The sequence below is a fragment of the Arvicola amphibius genome, chromosome 5, assembly GCF_903992535.2.
Source record: "Arvicola amphibius chromosome 5, mArvAmp1.2, whole genome shotgun sequence".
Classification (NCBI taxonomy): domain Eukaryota; kingdom Metazoa; phylum Chordata; class Mammalia; order Rodentia; family Cricetidae; genus Arvicola; species Arvicola amphibius.
Genome location: NC_052051.1, coordinates 54,384,085 through 54,403,081, shown reverse-complemented (window position 1 = coordinate 54,403,081; position 18,997 = coordinate 54,384,085). Strand labels below are relative to the sequence as shown.

The following is an 18,997-nucleotide window of genomic DNA, read 5'->3' as shown; positions in this document are numbered from 1 at the left end:
ATTTATGCATGCTATCATATTATGTGAAAATAAGGATACTTGGACCTCTCTTTTTCCAGTTGATCTCCTTCAGTTGTCTTACTGCTCTAGTGCGGCTCTGCTTCTTCCTTCTTTGGATTGTTAGCTGCATTGGCCCACAAGGGTGAAGGAAACAGAGCAGGGAACAGGGTTCAAGATGGTTGTAGGTATGAATGGAAGAAGCCCTCCGGGAGACAGACTCTGATAAATCAGCTCAACTTTATTCCAAAGTATAAGGAATATAAAGGATTGAGACACCTAGGAACAAATCCTAATTTGCATTAAGTGGCACACTCCTATCACGAGGCTTTTAGTACGAGGCAGTAGGGTCCTATCAAAATGGCTGGAGCACTTGTCTAATTACCATGTGAGTCATCAATGGGAAGAGTGTTTGCAGGGAGCTCTGTGTGGGGGATGAGGTAGGGGGTTGCTCCATGTTGCTGAACTTAGAGGAAGCTGCCAGGCTATGGTAGACTGCAGCCTCCCCCAGCACTCTAGCTAAGATTTTGGGTACAATAATGAATAGGTATGCAAAGTGGACAACCTTGTCTTTTTCTGATTTTAGGGGAATTGCTTTGAATTTCTCTCCATTTAAGTTGATGTTGGCTATGGGTTTGCTGTAAATTGCCTTTATTATGTTGAGTATGTCCCTTATATTCCTTTTCTCTCCAGTTTTATCATGAAGGGGTGTTGGATTTTGTCAAAGGTCTTTTCTGCATCTAATGAGATGATCATTAGATCATCTTTCAGTTTACGTAGTGGCTACATTTATCAATTTATGTATGTTAAACCATCTCTGGGATGAAGCCTACTTGATCATGGTGGATAATCTTTTTAATGTGATCTTGGATTCTTTTTTCAAGTATTTTATTGAGAATTTTAAAATCTATATTTATAAGGGAAATTGGTCTGTAATTCTCTTTCTTTATTGGGTCTTTATGTGGTTTGGATATCAGTTAAATATGGCCTGCTAGAACAATTTTGGCAGTGTTTCTTCTATTTCTGTTTTGTGGAATAATCTGAGGATTGCTGACGTGAACTCTTCTTGAAAGTCTGGTAGAATTCTTCACTAAAATCATATTTCTCTAGGCTGTTTATATTGGAGAATTTTAATAATTGTTCTATTTCACTAGGGGTTATTGGTCTGTTTAAATTGCTTATTTGATCTTGATTTAACTTTAGTAAATATTATGTGTTGAGAAAATTACCCATTTTTTTAGATTTCCTAATTTAGTAGATTACAGGTTTTTAAAATATGGCCTTATGGTTATCTGGATTTCCTCAGTGTCTGTTGTTATGTCCCCCTTTTCATTTCTAATTTTGTTAATTTGAATATTATCTTCCTGACTTTTAGTTAATTGGATAAGGGTTTGTAACCCTTAGATTATTTTTTCAAATAGCCAACTCTTTGTTTCAATGACTCTTTATATTGTTTTTGTTTGTTTCTGTTTCATTGATTTCATCCTGGGTATGATTATTTCTTGCTGTCTACCTTTAAATGTAGTTTCTTATTTTTGTTTTAGAGCAGTGGTTCTCAACCTGACAGTCACAACCCCTTTGGGAGTTCAAATAACCCTTTTATAGGAGTCGCATGTCAGATATCCTGTATATCAGATATTTACACTACAATTCATAACAGTAGCAAAATTAATTATGAAGTAGCAACAGAAATAATGGTTTGGAGTCACCACAACATGAGGAACTGTATTAAAGGGTCTCAGAATTAGGAAGGGTGAGAACCACTGCTCTACAGCTTCCAGCTGTGCTGTTAAGTTCCTAGTGTGTAATCTCTCCAGCTCTTTAATGTAGGCTCTTAGCGTTATGAACTTGCCTCTTAGAACCACCTTGTGTCCCATAAGTTTAGATGTGTTGTGTATTCATTTTCATTTCAATTCTAGAAAATCTCTAATTTCTTTCGTGACCTATTTTTCATTCACTAATGAGTTGTTCAGTTTCTATGAGTTAATAAGCTTTCTGTTGTTTATATTGTTTTTGATATCCAGTTGTTTTTTTTTTTTTCTTTTTTCTTTTTTTGGTTTTTCGAGACAGGGTTATCCAGTTTTAATCTATAGTGGTCAGATAGGATGCAGGGTTTTCTTACAATTATTGGCAAGTGTGAGGTATTGAAATTTTCCTCTATTAGGGTATGAGGGTCAATATGGGACTCAAGCTCTAGTATTCTTTTATGAACTTGGGTGCCCTTGTGTTTGGTTCATAGATGTTAAGAATCGCAGTGTCTTCTTGGTAGAATTATCATTTGATGAGTACTTAGTGTCCTTTCCCTATCTCTTCTGATTAGTTTTGGTTTGAAGTCTATTTTGTCAGATATTAAAATGGCCACACCAGCTTGCTTTTTAGGTCTACTTGCTTGGAATAGCTTTTCCCATCCTTTTACTCTTTGGTGATGTCTGTCCTTGATGTTAAGGTGTGTTTCTTGGGTACAGTAGAAGGATTGATCCTGTTTGCACTTCTGTTCTGGTAATCTGTCTTTGAGGAATTGAGACCACTGATGTTGAGAGATTATCAGTGAATAGAGTTTGTTGATTCATGGTGGTGGCCGTGGGGAGGTGTTTCCCCTCTTTCAATTTGTTGTCTGGAATTAGTTATTCCTTGTGTCTTCTCGGATGTAGTTAACCTCTAGGTTGGAGTTTTTCCTCCTAGCTCCATCAATAAGAGAGGAATTGTAGGTATTGTTTAGATTGGTAAGTTTTTTTTCCCCTCTATCTATGGTGATTGAATGTTTTGCTTGGTATAGTAGTCTGGGCTGGCCTCTGTGGATCTATTCAAGTCTTCCCAGGCCCTTCTGCCTTTTAGAGTCTCCTTTGAGAAGTCAGGTGTAATTCTAACAGGTCTGCCTTTATAAGTCACTTGTTCTGTTTCTCTTGTAGCTTTTAATATTTCTTTGTTCTGTATGTTTTGATTATTGTGTGCTGAACTTTATGTTCTGCTTTAGTCTATTTGTTCTGTATACTCTTTTTTTGTTGTTGTTGTTACTGGTATTTTTTCTTGTTGTTGTTGTTTTGAGACAGGGTTTCTCTGTGTAAACCTGGCTGACCTGGAATGCACTCTGTAGACCAGACTGGCCGTGAACTCAACAGAGATTCACCTGCTTCTACCTTGTGGGTGCTGGGATGAATGGCATGAGCCTGCTGTCTGTATAATTCTTGTACCTTGATGGGCACCTCCTTCTTGAGGTTAGGGAAATTTTCTTCTATAATTTTGTTGAAAATATATTTTCTGTGCCTTTGACCTGGATTACTTTCCCTTCCTCTAATTCTATTATTCTTAGATTTGATCTCTTCATGGTTTCCCAGATTGCTGGATGTTTTATGCTAGGAGTTTTTAGATTTAACATTTTCTTCTTTCATGTCTTCAATGCCTGAGATTCTGTCTTCCATCTCTTGTATTCGGTTGCTGAGGCTTGCCTCTAAGGTTCCTGTTTGAATTCATAAATTTTTCATTTCTAGATTTACCTCAGTTTATTGATTCTATTTCCACTTTCATGTCTTGCATGGTTTTATTCATTTCCTTCCACTGTTTGTGTTTTCATAGATACCATACTCATAAAGGCTGTTTTAAGGTCTTTGTCTTGTGCTTCACGTATGTTGCAGTATCAGGGCCTGCTGTGGTGGGCTCTTCTGGAGATACACTGTCTTGACTGTTACTGTGTTTTCATGCTGCTGCTCGTCAAACCTCTCAGTGTCCATTCTCCAACTATCTTTCTGCATTTTATTTTGATTTCTGCATTTTACTGAGTTATAATACATTATTCTGTCAACTTGGTACTCACATATTGAATCTTTTTCCTTATAATGTTCCAAGAAGAATATAAATTCAAGGCTATTTTAAGCAAAATGTGACTCCATTGCATCCACTTCTATAAGACTCATCAGTTTTGAAACTTTCACAAAGAACAAAATTTTTGTCCTAAAAGAACATTTCCTGAGCTTAATCAAGTATGTAGTACAGGTTGGACTTAATCATTCTGTCTCTTAGCAATTAAATTAGCACCGTTATTTTTACCTTGTTTCCCCCATGACTCACCACACTCTCAAGCTTTTGTCTGTCCTCTCAGAATTTCAAGCATAATCTCTGGCAGTGGTGAGTCTTGGTATTCTTTTAAGTGGACTGGTAATGGTAAGCTCTTGCTTCCTTCTCTCCTCAGAATCCTGGCTGTCTGCCATGGAGTCATGTATAAACAGCTCTCAGCCTGGATGCTACACGGACTTCTTTTGGACCAGCATGAAGAATTCTTTATAAAACAGGGTCCGTCTTCTGGTAATATCAGTTCCCAGGCGGAAGAGGATGAAGAGGATCTGGGTATTGGAGGACTGACAGGAAAACAGTTGCGAGAACTGCAGGACCTGGTGAGGGCACAGCAGGAAGCCCAGGGCAGGCACTGGTTAGAGACTCCTGCTGACTGCCTTCCATGAATGGATCATTTAGAAACACTGGGTTTTCTCTTAGTTAGAGACTACAAAATAGAAAGTGATTTTGAAATCCTTTTTTTCCTTTCTACATTACGTGCATTTTCAAGTTTAGTGATAAGTTTATCTCTGCAAATATGAACTATCCTGTATGTAGCTTTTCATGTGGTGTGGAGTTATAGAATCTTGTTTTTTTGTTTTTTTTTGTTTTTTTTTGGTTTTTCGAGACAGGGTTTCTCTGTGGCTTTGGAGCCTGTCCTGGAACTAGCTCTTGTAGACCAGGCTGGTCTCGAACTCACAGAGATCCGCCTGCCTCTGCCTCCTGAGTGCTGGGATTAAAGGCGTGCGCCACCACCGCCCGGCATAGAATCTTGTATGTCCATATTCATTTGTTCATCTGTTGGCTCATTTACCTTGTTAGAGTCACTGAATGTCTGTTATGTGCAGGGCACTCTTCAGGTACTCAACTACAGAGACAAAAGTAGTTCTTATCCTTAAGAAGTGTATAATTTGATGGGGAATAGAGAAAAGTAGGCAGTTACATTACAGTTACCACATGCTCTGCCGAAGAGTGTAGCTATTCTTCGAAGATCTTGAAGTAAGGTTTTAAGACTAGAGAGGACTTTTCAGTATTTCTGAATTGCAGTTTGGTGAGACAGGTCACAACATGTCCAGGGATTGTGTATAATGGTAAAGGCTATTGAGAACAATGCTCATTGGAAGAACCATATGAATCTCAGCTGAAATCGTCAGGTAAAGCTAAAGTATTTGGTGTGTATGGTAGAGGATTAAGGGAGATGGCAGTAGATGAAGGTGCTGAGTGAATCAGTAACAAAATCCTGAGAGTCCTTGTGCCCAAAAATGTTTAGACTGAATGTGAAAAGTGCTAAGTATGAGCAATTGGATAATTTCAGGAAAAGAGTGACAGGCTTTATGATATGTCATTTTAGGTGCGATGTGGGAACCAGTTCTTAAGAACTAAGATCAAAAGCTAAGCATAGTGGTGCATATCAGTTCCTTATAGGACAGGCTAAAGCAGAGGGAGCGCCATTAGTTTAAGGCCAGCCTGGCTGGCAGAATGAGTGAGACCCTCTCTCTCCCTGCTCCAAGTAACAACGAAAAGATGGATGTGGTATTTCATAGCAGTAACCTCAGCATCCAAGAATCAGGGGCAGAAGAATTACCCCAAGTTTGAAGCCACCCCAGTCTTCATAGGGATTTCTAAATCAGTCTGGGTTACAGAGTATGACCCTGTCTACAAAACAAAAACAAAAATCAAGAGCAGAGGCAAATAGACTAGTTAATAGAGGCTTGAGGAGTCTTAGGTAAAAAAATAATCATTCCAAGCATGGACACAGTAAATGTGGAGGCAGACAGAAGCCTGAGAGTTGTTTAGAAAATGGAATCCATAGCCCTTTAGAGACTGGCCGTGAGTCAAGAGAGAAGTTTAGCCTTTAGCAGTTAGGCGCTAAGTGAATAGTGATGACAGGCAATGTGTATTGCTGGTGTTTGTTTTTGTGGGCTCAAACCTGAGGCCAGGCAAGTGCTCTGCCTTTGAGCTATATTCCCAGCTCAAGGACTAATATGAGATGTATTAAGTTTAAGGAGCCTGTGGGAAGTGTCCAGTGGGCTCAGCCTGGAAGAGTAGTATAGCTTGCTCTGAAGCTAAGCATGGAGTAATCAGCAGCAGCCCACGGGAAGCTGCAAGAGGTTCTCTGTACAATGTCTGGTAGAAGGTCCACAGCATTTATAGTTTCAGGCCTGTTAAAGCAACCTGCTAAGATGCCCAGTGAAGCCACATAAGATGCTTCTCTGAAAAATGTAGATCAAGAGAGAAGAGTCTGAGATAGGTCTTGACAGCGAACACACACGGGGCCTGGAGAATTAGTACCAACTCATGGAACTGTGCAAATGAGGACGCTAAGCATCTGCCCACCTGACAGTAGTAAAGCCTTACATTTAAAACAGTGCTAAGCTGAGGATTGACTCCATAGGTCAAAGTGCTTCTGCAAGTGTGAGGACCTGGGTTCAAATTCCCAAAACCCATGTTAAAGCCAGATGCTGTAGTGTGAACACCTGTAATTTCAGTGCACCTAGAGTGAGATGGAAGGCAGAAACAGGAGAGTCCCTGGAAGTCTGAAGGCTAGCTAGCTTGGCACCACAGCAGAACAAGGAGATCTTGGTCTCGAGAAAGGAGGTGAGGACCAACACCTGCAGTTGTCTTCTGACCTCCACACATACGCTCTGGCCCATGTGTGCCCACACTGACACACATTGTGTACACAAAAGTAAATTAAAAACAAAATAAAAAGAACCAAAACTCAGTGCTTTCCATCATGCCAGTGTTCTCCGTGAAAATGGAGTTCGTTTCCAGAGCTGTGATTTAAGAATTGCACAACTTAAGATTTAAACCCTGCTTGCCAATAACATAGATCATGGGTTGGAGGAGCTAAGACCTATCGTCATACTTCATGTGACAGGTTATTTCCTTGACTAGCGCCTTATTGAGGAAGAGAACATGCTGGCCCCGTCTCTGAAGCAGTTTTCCCTGCGGATGGAGATTTTACCATCCTACATTCCAGTGAGGGTTGCTGAAAAAATCCTCTTTGTTGGAGAATCTGTTCAGATGTTTGAGAATCAAAATGTGAACCTGACGAGGAAAGGTAAGAATCCCCTGTGGGGCTGGAGAGATGGCTCAGTGGTTCAGAGCACTAGTTGCTCTTTCAGGGGACCCAGGTTCAATTCCCAGCACCCACATGGCAGCTCACAACTGTCTGTTAACTCTAGGATCCAACACCCTCACACAGACATGCATACAAGCAAAACACTAATTAAAAAAATGAAAGAACACCTTTAAAAAAAGAATCCCCTTGTTCTGTTGGCACTGACCCAAAGCATGCTGGGCTAGAGTGACTGCCATGGCAGCTGTGGCCCGACCACCCTGTCTAATGGCTCCTGTCTGACAGTAGCGCCTTTGTACTCTACAGGCTCCATCTTGAAGAACCAGGAGGACACTTTTGCTGCAGAGCTGCATCGGCTCAAGCAGCAGCCACTCTTCAGCCTTGTGGATTTTGAGCAGGTGGTGGATCGAATTCGCAGCACTGTGGCTGAGGTCTGTCTTCTAATATTGTTCCAGAAGAAATGAGTTTAGAGAGAAGTAAAGGGCAAGAAGTAGAAAAAAGAGAAAGAGCTCTCTGTGGAGCTGCAGAAACGGCTCAGTGGTTAAGAGCACTGGATTCGACTCAGGTTTGATCCCCAGGACCCACACAGTAGCTCACAACCATCTGTATTCCAGTTCTAGGGGATCCGGTGCTCTCTTCCGACCCCCAGAGGCACTAGGCAGACATATTGTATACAGATACACATGTAGGCAAACACCCTTACACAGAAAATAAATAAAAAACTCCCTTTGGGGGCTGGAGAGATAGCTCAGAGGTTAAGAGCACTGACTGCTCTTCCAGAGGTCCTGAGTTCAATTCCCAGCAACCACATGATGGCTCACAGCCATCTATAATGAGATCTGGTGTCCTCTTCTGGCATGCAAACATATATGGAAGGAATGTTGTATACATAATAAATAAATATAAAAAAAAACTCCCTTTGTTTTTAAAATAGAAGTAGAATTCAACCTTCTGCAGGTTTGTTTCAATTACTAATTTAATTGACTAACAGGGAAGCTTTAGTTAGAATTTCTAGCTTTAGTTATAATTTCTAACATTCATGAGTTTGGGTGATGGAAAGTGTGTGTGTGTGTGTGTGTGTGTGTGTGTGTGTGTGTTGTGTTTTAGTATCAACCACGTATTTTACTTGTATACTGGAATTTTAGGAGGAAAGCCAAGCAGACACAGTGGTGGTCCAGCCCTTGAGACAAGTGGGAAGGGATGAATGAGTAGGGCTTCTAGGTGCTAGTACTTCCTGAACTGAGGGCACTTACATTGGTGTGTTGATTATGAACTTCAAGATGAAAGCTTATGATGTATGTACTTAACTGTATATATGTTACTGTTTTCACAACAAGGTTTTTTAATTTGTATGTATGTAAGAGTTTTTGTTTTAGTTATATCTTCAGATTGTTTATTTAGAGAAATAGCAGTGTTAATTTATTGATGGAAATCTTACAAAGTCTCAACTTGGGTGTAGCTGGACTTTTCTTTGGGCTGCCAACCAGCTTCCAAATAAAGACATGGAAACTTATTAATTATGAATGCTTGGCCTTACCTTAGGCTTATCCCATTAGCTCTTTTAATTTAACCTGTTTCTAGTCATCTACATTTTGCCTCAGGGCTTTTTACTTTTCTTTCATTCTGTATGTCTTACTTTCCTGCTTCTTCCATGCCTTTGCTGACTGGCCCCCGGGGTCTCCCTGGTATCTCTTTTTTATCTTTCCTCAGCCTACATTCCTCCTCCTACTTCCCTTCTCTTCCTGGAAGTTCTGTCTATACCTCTTCCCTCACTATTAGCCATTCAGCTTTTATTATACTAGTCAGGTGCCTTAGACAGGCAAGGTAAAATAGAAACACATCTTTATGTAATTGAACAAATGTAAGCATCTTTACATAGTTAAATATTCCGCAACATGAAGGGTGTTAATAGTTTGGTTTGTTTGTTTGTTTGGTTGGTTGGTTTTTTGAGACAGGGTTTCTCTCTGTAGCCCTGGCTATCCTTGAATTCACTCTGTAGACCAGGCCAGCTTCAAACTCAGAGAGCCACCTGTCTCTGCCTCCCAAGTGCTGGAATTAAAGGCATGTGCCAACACCGCTTGGCATTCTATAACTTTTTTTAAAAAAAGATTTATTTATTATGTATACAGAGTTCTGTCTGCATGTATGCCTACATGCAGAAGGCGGCACCAGATCTCATTATAGATGATTGTGAGACACCATGTGGTTGCTGGGAATTGAACTCACAACCTCTGGAAGAACGGCCAGTACTCTTAACCTCTGAGGTATCTCTCCAGCCCAATATTTTTAAAATGTATTAAAGATGACATCATCTGAAAACAATGTTTTATGATAATTCCTCCAGTGTTTAAACCTTTTCCCCCTCCACTGTTCCTTCTTTTCATCTAGAATCTTTAATGATGCATTAGTCAGCTTGGCTTTGTTTGTATAAATTGTGTCACACAATAGAGGTGATAATGGATGTCTCTGATTTCTTGACTCCTAGAGATTATACAGCTAGTTACTGCATTGCTATGACATTTACTATAGGCTTTTAGAACAGAAGTTTATTAAAGAATTCTCTTCCTACTTGACGAAGTTTTTATCTTAAGGGATGTTCAGTTTTATCAGCTGCAGACTATTATCTGTCTTGTTCCTTTGTTGTTGTTGTTAAAAAGTTAATATTAGGAATTGTTACTGAAAGTGTGAATCTCTCTAAAAAGTGATCTAAGCTAGGCTTTCCCAGGAAGAAAAACCTTACCAATTGAGTAGGTTTGAAAATAAATTTACCATAAATTTTCTTCTTTCAACTTCGGGGCCCATGTGAAGGGACCAGCAGGCAGCACTGGGACTCTGAAACATGGCTGGGCTGGGTGGTTGGCAAAGCCGTGTCTGAATAAGACGTGGAGACTCATGCTGCTGTTGAGCATAGCCTTTTCGGTCACCACATTCCCCAGAATCTAGTTGAAGGCTCTCACTGGGCAGTGTTCTGGTTCACGGTGACAGTGATTGATTTTTCCCAAGCATTGCTGCTGAAGCAGATGAATGATTTAAGCACCACCCTGAGAAGGAACTGAGACACAGAAGTGTTAGTAAAATTAGGTTAAAGTGTTTTGTTAGTGGCTTTGTGATGGGAAATCTTGGGGAACAATTTAAAATTTAGAAAGGCACATAGTTGAGTGAGGGACTTGTTGAGGTCAAGAAACAAGAACAATGACAGCCTAGCTATTGCTGACAAACCTTTCTTGCTAGGATGGGTTGGTGATCAAAAGTGTTGATTAATTCCTTGTACCCATTTCTGCCCAGAGCTGCTTGATATAAAAACTGTTGATGAGTGGGTCTGAACCCTGTGGATTTAAAGTAGAGATGACTGATTACTTTTCATATATTAAAGTTTAGATTTGTAGCCAGGCAGTGGTGGCGCCCGCCTTTAATCCCAGCTCTCGGGAGGCAGAGGCAGGCGGATCTCTGTGAGTTCAAGGCTAGCGTGGTCTACCTACAAGAGTGAGTTCCAGGACAGACTCCTTGTCTTGAAAAACCAAAACCAAAAAAAAAAAAAAAAAAAGGTTTAGATTTGTAATTCTTTAAAGATTTCCTGATTCTTTTTTTAAAATGCAGCCTGCCAGTGAAAACTAGCTGAGAAAAATACCTTGCTTGCTTACATGTTAATCTATAATAAGTTGGTTCAGTATGAATGTATGTGGGTTCTTGAAACAACTTGTAATGCGTAAAATGTTCACTAATGTAAGAGATATGGAAAACATTGTTTTTCACTTGTATTTATTGTAATCATTCACTTGAAAATAGAATGTAACCACATTGTAATTTTTATATTGCTTGAGAGATTTTGCTGGGGAAGAGAAGCTGTCAGGGAGAAAATAAAGACATGAGAGAAGGAAGACACCAGGAAAGATGTAGAAGGAAGTAGCTAGAGACATCTAGAGATCAGAAGGGAAATACCAGGGTAGGAGAACAGAACAGAGAAAGAGTGGAGTAGAACAAGCAACAAAAAGAATAATAAAATAAGAACTCATCCTGGCCATCAGAAAAGTCCTCGTGTGTCTGTTTGCCTATCCAGTAGTTCTGCTCTGCATCTTTTCAGTTTCTCAGACGTGCTGAAGGCTTGCCATTTATTAGCACCCTAGGTGAGACCCGGATGTGTTTGAGATATGCGTGTGAGAGAATTAGATTTTACTCCCTCAGATAGAAAATATCAATGTGTAACGATGTTGATATTCTGCAGCACTTAACTATTTCAGGCAGATTTAATTTTTAAAATACTTACTTGTCTGAACTATGTTTTGTTTATTTAAATTTTGTCTTTTAAAAATTATTCTGTGTGTTTGTGGTATATGTATTTATGTTGCCTGTGTGTGCACACACATGCACCCCAGAGGTCAGCCTCCGGTGTCTTCTGTTTTTACTCTCTCCACCTTACTTTTTAGGACAGTGTCTCCCGCAAAACCAAGGGTTCTTCTCCATTTAGGCTAGACTGGCTGCCAGTGAGACCCCAGGCCCTGCTGTGAGCTGTTTCCCAGCATCTCTGTAGGCATGAGCACTATACCCAGCTGCATGCGGACCTGAGACCTGAACTCAGGTCCCTGTGCTTGCTTAGCTTGCTTTCTTCACTGAGCCATCTCACTACCCCCATTTTCCTCATTATTGTTTCATCTTTTTAGGCTTTTATTAAGATTAATAAACTAATTAGAGCTAGCTTTTGTCTCTTATTTTCCCTTAATTTATAAATTCTGTAGGTTATTTTTACTTGTCTTTCTTTTTTCTTCTTATTTAAATATTAAGATATACTAACTTGAACACTAAACAAATTATGTATATGTGGAAAATTATGTAGTATTCAGGGCTTTTATTTATTTTTATTTTATGTGCAATGGTGTTTTCTCATGGGTGCCAGAATTAGAGACAGTTGTGAGCTGTCAGGTGAGTGCTGGGAATTAAACCTGGGTCAGTGCTTTTAACTACTGAGCTGCTGTCTCTCCAGCCTCTCATGTAGTATTTCAATGCATGTATGAGTTGTATGATTTTTTTTTCTTACATATCTGGGTGTTATGCCTGCATGTATATCTCTGCATCACATGCCCGTCCGCCTGGTGTCCTCGGAGGCCAGACAAGGGTATTAGATTCCAGGGGTACTAGATTCCCTGGAACTGGGGTTATGGATGGTTGTGAGCCACCTTGTGGGTGCTGGGGATCAAACCCATATCCACTGGAAGACCAGCAGTACTCTTAACTGCTAAGCTATCTCTCCAGTCCTTTAAAAAAAAGGGGGGGGGGTGGATTTTGCTCCATAAACAAGGTTGGCCCGGAACTTGGTGAACATTTCCCTGCTCCAGCCTCCCAGTGCTGGAACGACAAGCAGGTCTTTTTTTACTTGTTTACTTTTCATAAATCGAGATCAAGAAGGGCAGGTGGTGGTAATGCGCGCTTTTAATCCCAGCACCCTGGAGGCAGAGGCAGGTGGGTCTCTGAGTTCAAAGCCAGTCTGGTCTATAGAGCAAGTTCCAGGACAGCCAGGACTACACAGAGAAAACCCTGTCTCAAAACAAAACAAAAAGTTGATACAAAATTCACACAAACAACATTATAGACATTGTAAAATGATATCCAATCCAGTGGTTTTAATTTCACAGTTGTATATGCAGCTGTTACCATTAATTTCAGCACAGTTTTATCTTACATAGGTTTTTGTTTTGTTTCTATCTGTTCATTCCTAGGGTTAACTGAACTTGGGTTCACTGTAATGAACTTCAGTGTTTTTGTTTTTGTTGTTCTAATCTCATCACAGCACCTCTGGAAGCTAATGGTCGAGGAGTCAGACTTACTGGGTCAACTGAAGGTAATAACCCTTGAAGTGATTGTGGAAAGCACTCCTGCCTAGACTTCCATGGTAGGCTCACTTGTTTACTCAGGTGAGAAATTATATGTGTACTCCATAAAGAGTCATGTTCACCTGCCTCTGTTGTGCTCTGAATGCCAGCAAACTGAGTCCTCCCGCAAGGCTGCCCTGTATGCTTCTTTCTAAATACCAAGCCTGTGTCCTTCAGACTGATAGCATCTGTCTGATTCCTCCAGGCTCTGATTTACTCAGTTGTACATTGAAATTCTTTCCTCAGATCATTAAAGACTTTTACCTTCTGGGACGAGGAGAACTGTTCCAGGCCTTCATTGACACAGCTCAACACATGTTAAAAACACCACCCACGGCAGTGACAGAGCATGGTAATTGTCCCGTGGCCCTGAGAAGAACAGCTTGCTCAAGTTACAGGGTGTTTCTTGGCTGATGTGTGCCGTTTGTTTGCCTGCACAGAGCTCTTAACTGCCAGTGCTCTAGCCACCTCGACCTAACCTGGGAAAGTCTAGTTAGAGCCAAAGCTGCCTTGTGCTTGCTTTGTAACTGGGTCTCAGAACAAGTAAAAGAACGGTCTTCAGTACTGTTAAGACTGCTTCTTACCTTTGTTGAACACCCCCACCCCCATCTGTAACAGCCCAGCCTGGTCTGTAGCAGCAAATTAAAGAAGTCTAGTGAAGTGCTTTATTTTAATTGGCCCTCCCCAGGTCACATGGTGATCATTGTAACAATGAAGAAGTGAGGCCTTAGTTAATGGCTGCCTCCTTCCAGACACAAGAAGAGAATGTTGGAAGAATCCAAGCCAAGAAAAAGGAACTGGGAGGGAAAATGGAGACTAGTGTTTTATAGTTTACAGATATCAGAAAAGCCAGTTCAGACTCATTTAAGCAAATAAAAAGGATAGAAATTATTGGTTCTCATACTATCTCAAAGATAATTAGGTAAAACTTTGTCTTCTTGGCCAGAAAACAGGCTCTAGCCCATTGGTTCTCGACCTTCCTAACCCTGTGACTCGTTAATACAGTTGTTCATGTCGTGGTGACACCCAACCATAAAATTATTTTTTTTGCTACTATTACTAATCATAATGTCAGTATCTGATATGCAGGAATCAGATTTGGAACCCCCGTGAAAGGGTCATTCAACCCCCAACTGTTGCTCTTGCCATATTTAAATGTTACTAAAACTGATCTCAAAAGAGCTACATTATTGGGGGCTGAAGAGATGGCTCAGCGGTTAAGAGCATTGCCTGCTCTTCCAAAGGTCCTGAGTTAAATTCCCAGCAACCACATGGTGGCTCATAACCATCTGTAATGAGGTGCCCTCTCCTGGCTTGCAGACATACATACAGACAGGATATTGTATAATAAATAAATAAATAAATAAATGAGCTACATTATTTTAGAGTCTGAAGAGAGCTTCTGGGTTGGCTTGGATCAGATCAAGTCTATAAAATGTCAGCTGTCAAGATCCATTTGATCATGCTGCCTCCCCAAAAACTGGATGTTGCCAACCCCGCTGACACTTCAGGAACTGTACTAAGCAGGGGTGATTCTCAGGATTGTTATAACAAGGACAAGGAGACATTTAATGCTGGTCAGACAGAAGCCACAGATGTTTCTTTCCTATGTCTTTGCTGCAGATGTCAACGTGGCCTTTCAGCAGTCGGCACACAAGGTGCTGCTGGATGACGACAACCTTCTCCCCCTGCTCCACCTGACAATCGAGTACCATGGGAAGGACCATAAAGGTTTGTTATTCTCCAGTTGCCTCCTCTCTGCATCTTCTGCTTTTCATCATCCTCCCTCCACAGAAACTAGTTCTGGACCTTAGGGATCACCTAGTCTAGTTATCTAATTTTGTACAAGAACAAACATAATTCCAGAAAGGTTCAGCTCCTCGGTCCATAGGTTGTAGCATGAATAATAAAAACCTAGAGACAGATAATTGGGGTTCAACCTGAAGATCAGAAAAGCAGAGCAGCCAGTCGCTGGCTCTTAACGTCTACCTCAGACCAAAATGGTGAGATCCTACCTCCAGGAATCTCAGAATGAGAATGAGCTGAGACCTTTCTCCTCCAGTCGTATATTTGTCTCTAGTGCTGGAGATAAAGGCGTGCACCACTACTACCAGGCTTCTGTGGCAAACTAGTGTGACTACTGAGATTAAAGGTGTGTGCCATCACTGCCTGGTCTGTATGGCTGACCAGCATGGCTGTTTTACTCTCTGATCTTCAGGCAAGCTTTACTTATTAAAATACAAATGAAATATCACTTACAATAGGGTTTTGAGATTGCATCTATATTTTTGTCTAAAACACATCTCAGAAAAGCCCTCACAGAAGTTTCCTCCCCTCTTTGTTGCCTCTAAGTGCTGCTATTTAACACCACTGAGGCCTCATTTTATGTGTGCAGTTCATCTTTCTGGTTCTAATTAACCAAGGTATTTTTCATTATCTTCTTAACTGTAGCAGATGCCACCCAGCCAAAAGAAGGACATTCTCGGGAAACGTCCCCACGGGAAGCCCCTGCTTCCGGCTGGGCAGCTCTAGGTCTCTCCTACAAAGTACAGTGGCCACTACATATTCTCTTCACCCCAGCCGTCTTAGAAAAGTAAGTATTTCTGAGTTTTTCCCAAGTAAATATATCCAAGAGAAGAAGTAAGTGAACAGGAGTAAGATTGGTAGAAGTGAGCCAGTCGTCCAGCTGGTTTCTACACTAGTAAGCCAGAGGTTGCACACTTGCCTATCTTCAGGAGCTAGACGGGTTCTAGTTTTTTTGTTGTTATGAAAAAGACAAGATAAAAAGCAACTTGGGAGGGAAGGACTTATTTGGTGTATATGTCTAGATAACAGTTCTTCATTGAGGGATGTCAGCCTAAGGAATTCATGGAAGAACAGAGGCAGAAACCACAGAGGGGTGCTTCTTATTAGCTTGCTCCTCAGTTTGCTCTGTTTCACATCCCAGACCCACCTGTTCAGGTGTGGTATCACAGTGCACTGGGCCCTTCCACATCAATCATGAACACCAAGAACACACCCCACAGATTTGCCCACAGGCCAGTCCGATTAAAGCAGTCCTTAACTGAAGGTCCCTGTTCTAGGTAACTCCAGCTTGTGTCAAGTTGACCAAAAATAAAACAACTAACAGCAGCTCACATTAATAAGTGAGGTGACAGCCATGAAACAATAGTAAGGACTTGAGTGAATGGGGAGGCATATCCACTTAAGAGTCGCAGGCTAGGGCTGGAGAAAGAGCTGTAAAGGGGAGTTTGATCCCTAGAACGCATGTGAAGCGTGAGTGTGTCCATGCCTGTAATCCCAGCATTTCTACTAGAAGATAGGAGGTGGAGACGGGAATATCAGTAAGCACACAAGCCAGCCAGGTTAGCCAACAAACAGGCAAACAGTAAAAATACCCAGTCTAAGACAAGAAAGGTGGAGGGGGATGTCCCGTTTGGCATTCACATGATTGATGCCCACATGCATGCTTTTTTCCATGTAGGCCAAAACTGGAGATGATGATTTGTGAGGCACCCAATATGGGTGCTAGGAACTAAATTCAGGTCTCTGCAAGAGCAGCAAGTGCTCTTAACCACTGGGCCATCTTGTTTGATTGAGACAGGGTTACTGTATGTAGCACCAGCTGTGCTGGAACTCACTATGTAGACCAGGCTGGCCTCAAACTCACTGAGATCTGCTTACCTCTGCTTCCCAAGCACTGACCCAGACTTCTCTTTTTCAGTTGACAAATAATAAATAATTGTAGGCTTATTATTTGTAGACTAGTTTGTCATCTTTCAAATATAAAGTCTCAGGTAACACACTGAGTTCTGGCACTTGCCTATTCCAACAGTCCTTAGAAGTTTCCCCCTGGATTCTTATGATTTGTTGTTGATAATGTTAATTTATTTGTGACCCTTATATTAGTTAGGTTTCTGTTGCTGTAATAAAGACTATGATAAAAGGTTTTTATGTCAGCTTGTAGCATATAGATTAGGAAGGAAAGAGCAGGACCCTGGAGGTAGGAACTGAAGCAGAAGTCATGGAAGAGTACTGCTTACTAGCTCATGGTTCATTCAGCTTGCTTTTTTATACAAATCAGGACCTCACAGGGATGGTACCACCCACTGTGGGCTGGGTCCTACCATGTCAGTCATTAATCAAGAAAGTGTCCCACAGACTTACCTACACATCACTCTAAAGGAGACATTTTCTTGTAGTTGGATTTTTCATCCTGTCAGCTTCCAAATCATGACACAGAGACTTATTAATTATAAAATCTCGACTGATAGCTTAGGGTTGTTTCTAACTAGCTCTTAAAACTTAAATTAACCCATTTCTAAATTTACTTTCTGCCTCATGGCTTTTTTATCTTTACTCTGTCCGTGCTTCCTCCATGTCTGGCTGTTAACTCCTCATGACTCTACCCTTCTTTCCAGCGTCCTCTCTGTCCTGAAAAGTCTTGCCTAGCTATTGACTTTGCAGCTTTTTATTAAACCAATTGAAGTGACAAATCTTCACCATGTACAAAAAGATTATTCCACAACATTTTCTCAATTGAGGCTCCTTCTTCACAGATGACCTTAGTTTTGTGTCAATTTAACTAAAAATGAACAATCCTCTTACCTCAATGAGGAGACAACCGAACTAGGGAGATAGAATGAGGGGGCTGGACCATGATGTGATGCTTTGAGTGCAAACTTGTTCCTTGGGATGAGCACCTGCCCAGTACACAATGGGACCTGATATCCCTAGGAAGGAGATGAGAAAAGCAGACTGCACCCTGAGAAAGATGAGGAACCCCATTCTCTGAGGCTACAGGAATGAGGAAGACATCTCTTTTCAGCCTTCCCCTGTCTAGCTTGTTCTCCACAACATGCCTACTGTTTTATGATAATGAGAAACTGGGCAGTCTGGGCATAAGCAGGAAATGGTAAAGCTGTTGGAGGATTCTGCAACAGGTTCAGAGCTCACAGCCCAGCTGGACAAGGTGTACAGGCCTTATCCAGAGACTCAGAGACTTAACTGCTCACAGATGATGCCCACAGTCCTAGTTTGATGCGGGGTGTGTGTGTTTATAAAATTTAATGTTTTTAATATAAAATAAAATATTTTAATATTTAAACTTTAAGGTATTTGGGTTTTAATATTTAATAAAATATTTTAATGTCTTTTATTTATTTTTTTTTAAATATTTATTTTTTTATTATGCATACAATATTCTGTCTGTGTGTATGTCTGTAGGCCAGAAGAGGGCACCAGACCTCATTAAAGATGGTTGTGAGCCACCATGTGGTTGCCGGGAATTGAACTCAGGACCTTTGGAAGAGCAGGCAATGCTCTTAACCACTGAGCCATCTCTCCAGCCCCCTTAATGTCTTTTTAATATGTGTGTATATGGGGTATGTGTGATGTGAATGGCTGCAGGATCAAAAGGGGACACTGGCTCTCTTACTGAGGCTTAGTTAGTTATTGTGTTGTATGGCTGAAACTCATTTCATTTTCTCACCACTCTTCTAGCCTGCCTGTCTTTGTGCGAAGGGATGTTGGACTAAGGCTCATATCTCAGTGATGCTTCTGTCATAGGTACAATGTTGTTTTCAAGTACTTACTGAGTGTGCGCCGTGTCCAGGCTGAACTACAGCACTGCTGGGCTCTTCAGATGCAGCGCAAGCACCTCAAATCTAACCAGACAGATGCAGTCAAGTGGCGCCTAAGAAATCACATGGCCTTCTTAGTAGATAATCTTCAGTACTATCTCCAGGTATGTTCTGAGCGGTTTATGGAAGAGGTGGGAAAGGAGCCTAGTAAACACTGAGATGGGGCAATTCTGTATCTGGTAAAATGCTGCAGTTGGAGAAAATTTGGGAGTTACATCATTAGGTATGTTTCTTGGCATTTTAAAGGGAAGTGGATATCCATAGATAAAAGGGATTTAGGCTTCAGGAATACTTGTTTGCCAGACATTTTGGAATTCTCACGTATGTCCAGTCTTTTGGCAATGCAACATGACATCATTTACAGA

General features: G+C 41.0%; 1 protein-coding gene across 2 annotated transcripts in view; it reads left to right on the top strand.

The window, feature by feature from the left end:
• Positions 1 to 18,997, top strand: part of Tubgcp4 (tubulin gamma complex associated protein 4) — a 37,418-nt gene that overhangs the window by 13,574 nt on the left and 4,847 nt on the right. The window contains exons 7-14 of one of the 2 annotated variants that reach the window (XM_038332013.1): positions 4,184 to 4,385; positions 6,943 to 7,108; positions 7,433 to 7,557; positions 12,909 to 12,959; positions 13,237 to 13,342; positions 14,614 to 14,721; positions 15,445 to 15,583; positions 18,559 to 18,736. In XM_038332013.1, coding sequence (XP_038187941.1) covers positions 4,184 to 4,385; positions 6,943 to 7,108; positions 7,433 to 7,557; positions 12,909 to 12,959; positions 13,237 to 13,342; positions 14,614 to 14,721; positions 15,445 to 15,583; positions 18,559 to 18,736 — 1,075 coding nt within the window. Of the gene's footprint in view, positions 1 to 4,183; positions 4,386 to 6,942; positions 7,109 to 7,432; positions 7,558 to 12,908; positions 12,960 to 13,236; positions 13,343 to 14,613; positions 14,722 to 15,441; positions 15,584 to 18,558; positions 18,737 to 18,997 lie in introns of both variants that reach the window. The other variant, XM_038332012.1, reaches the window with a different exon arrangement.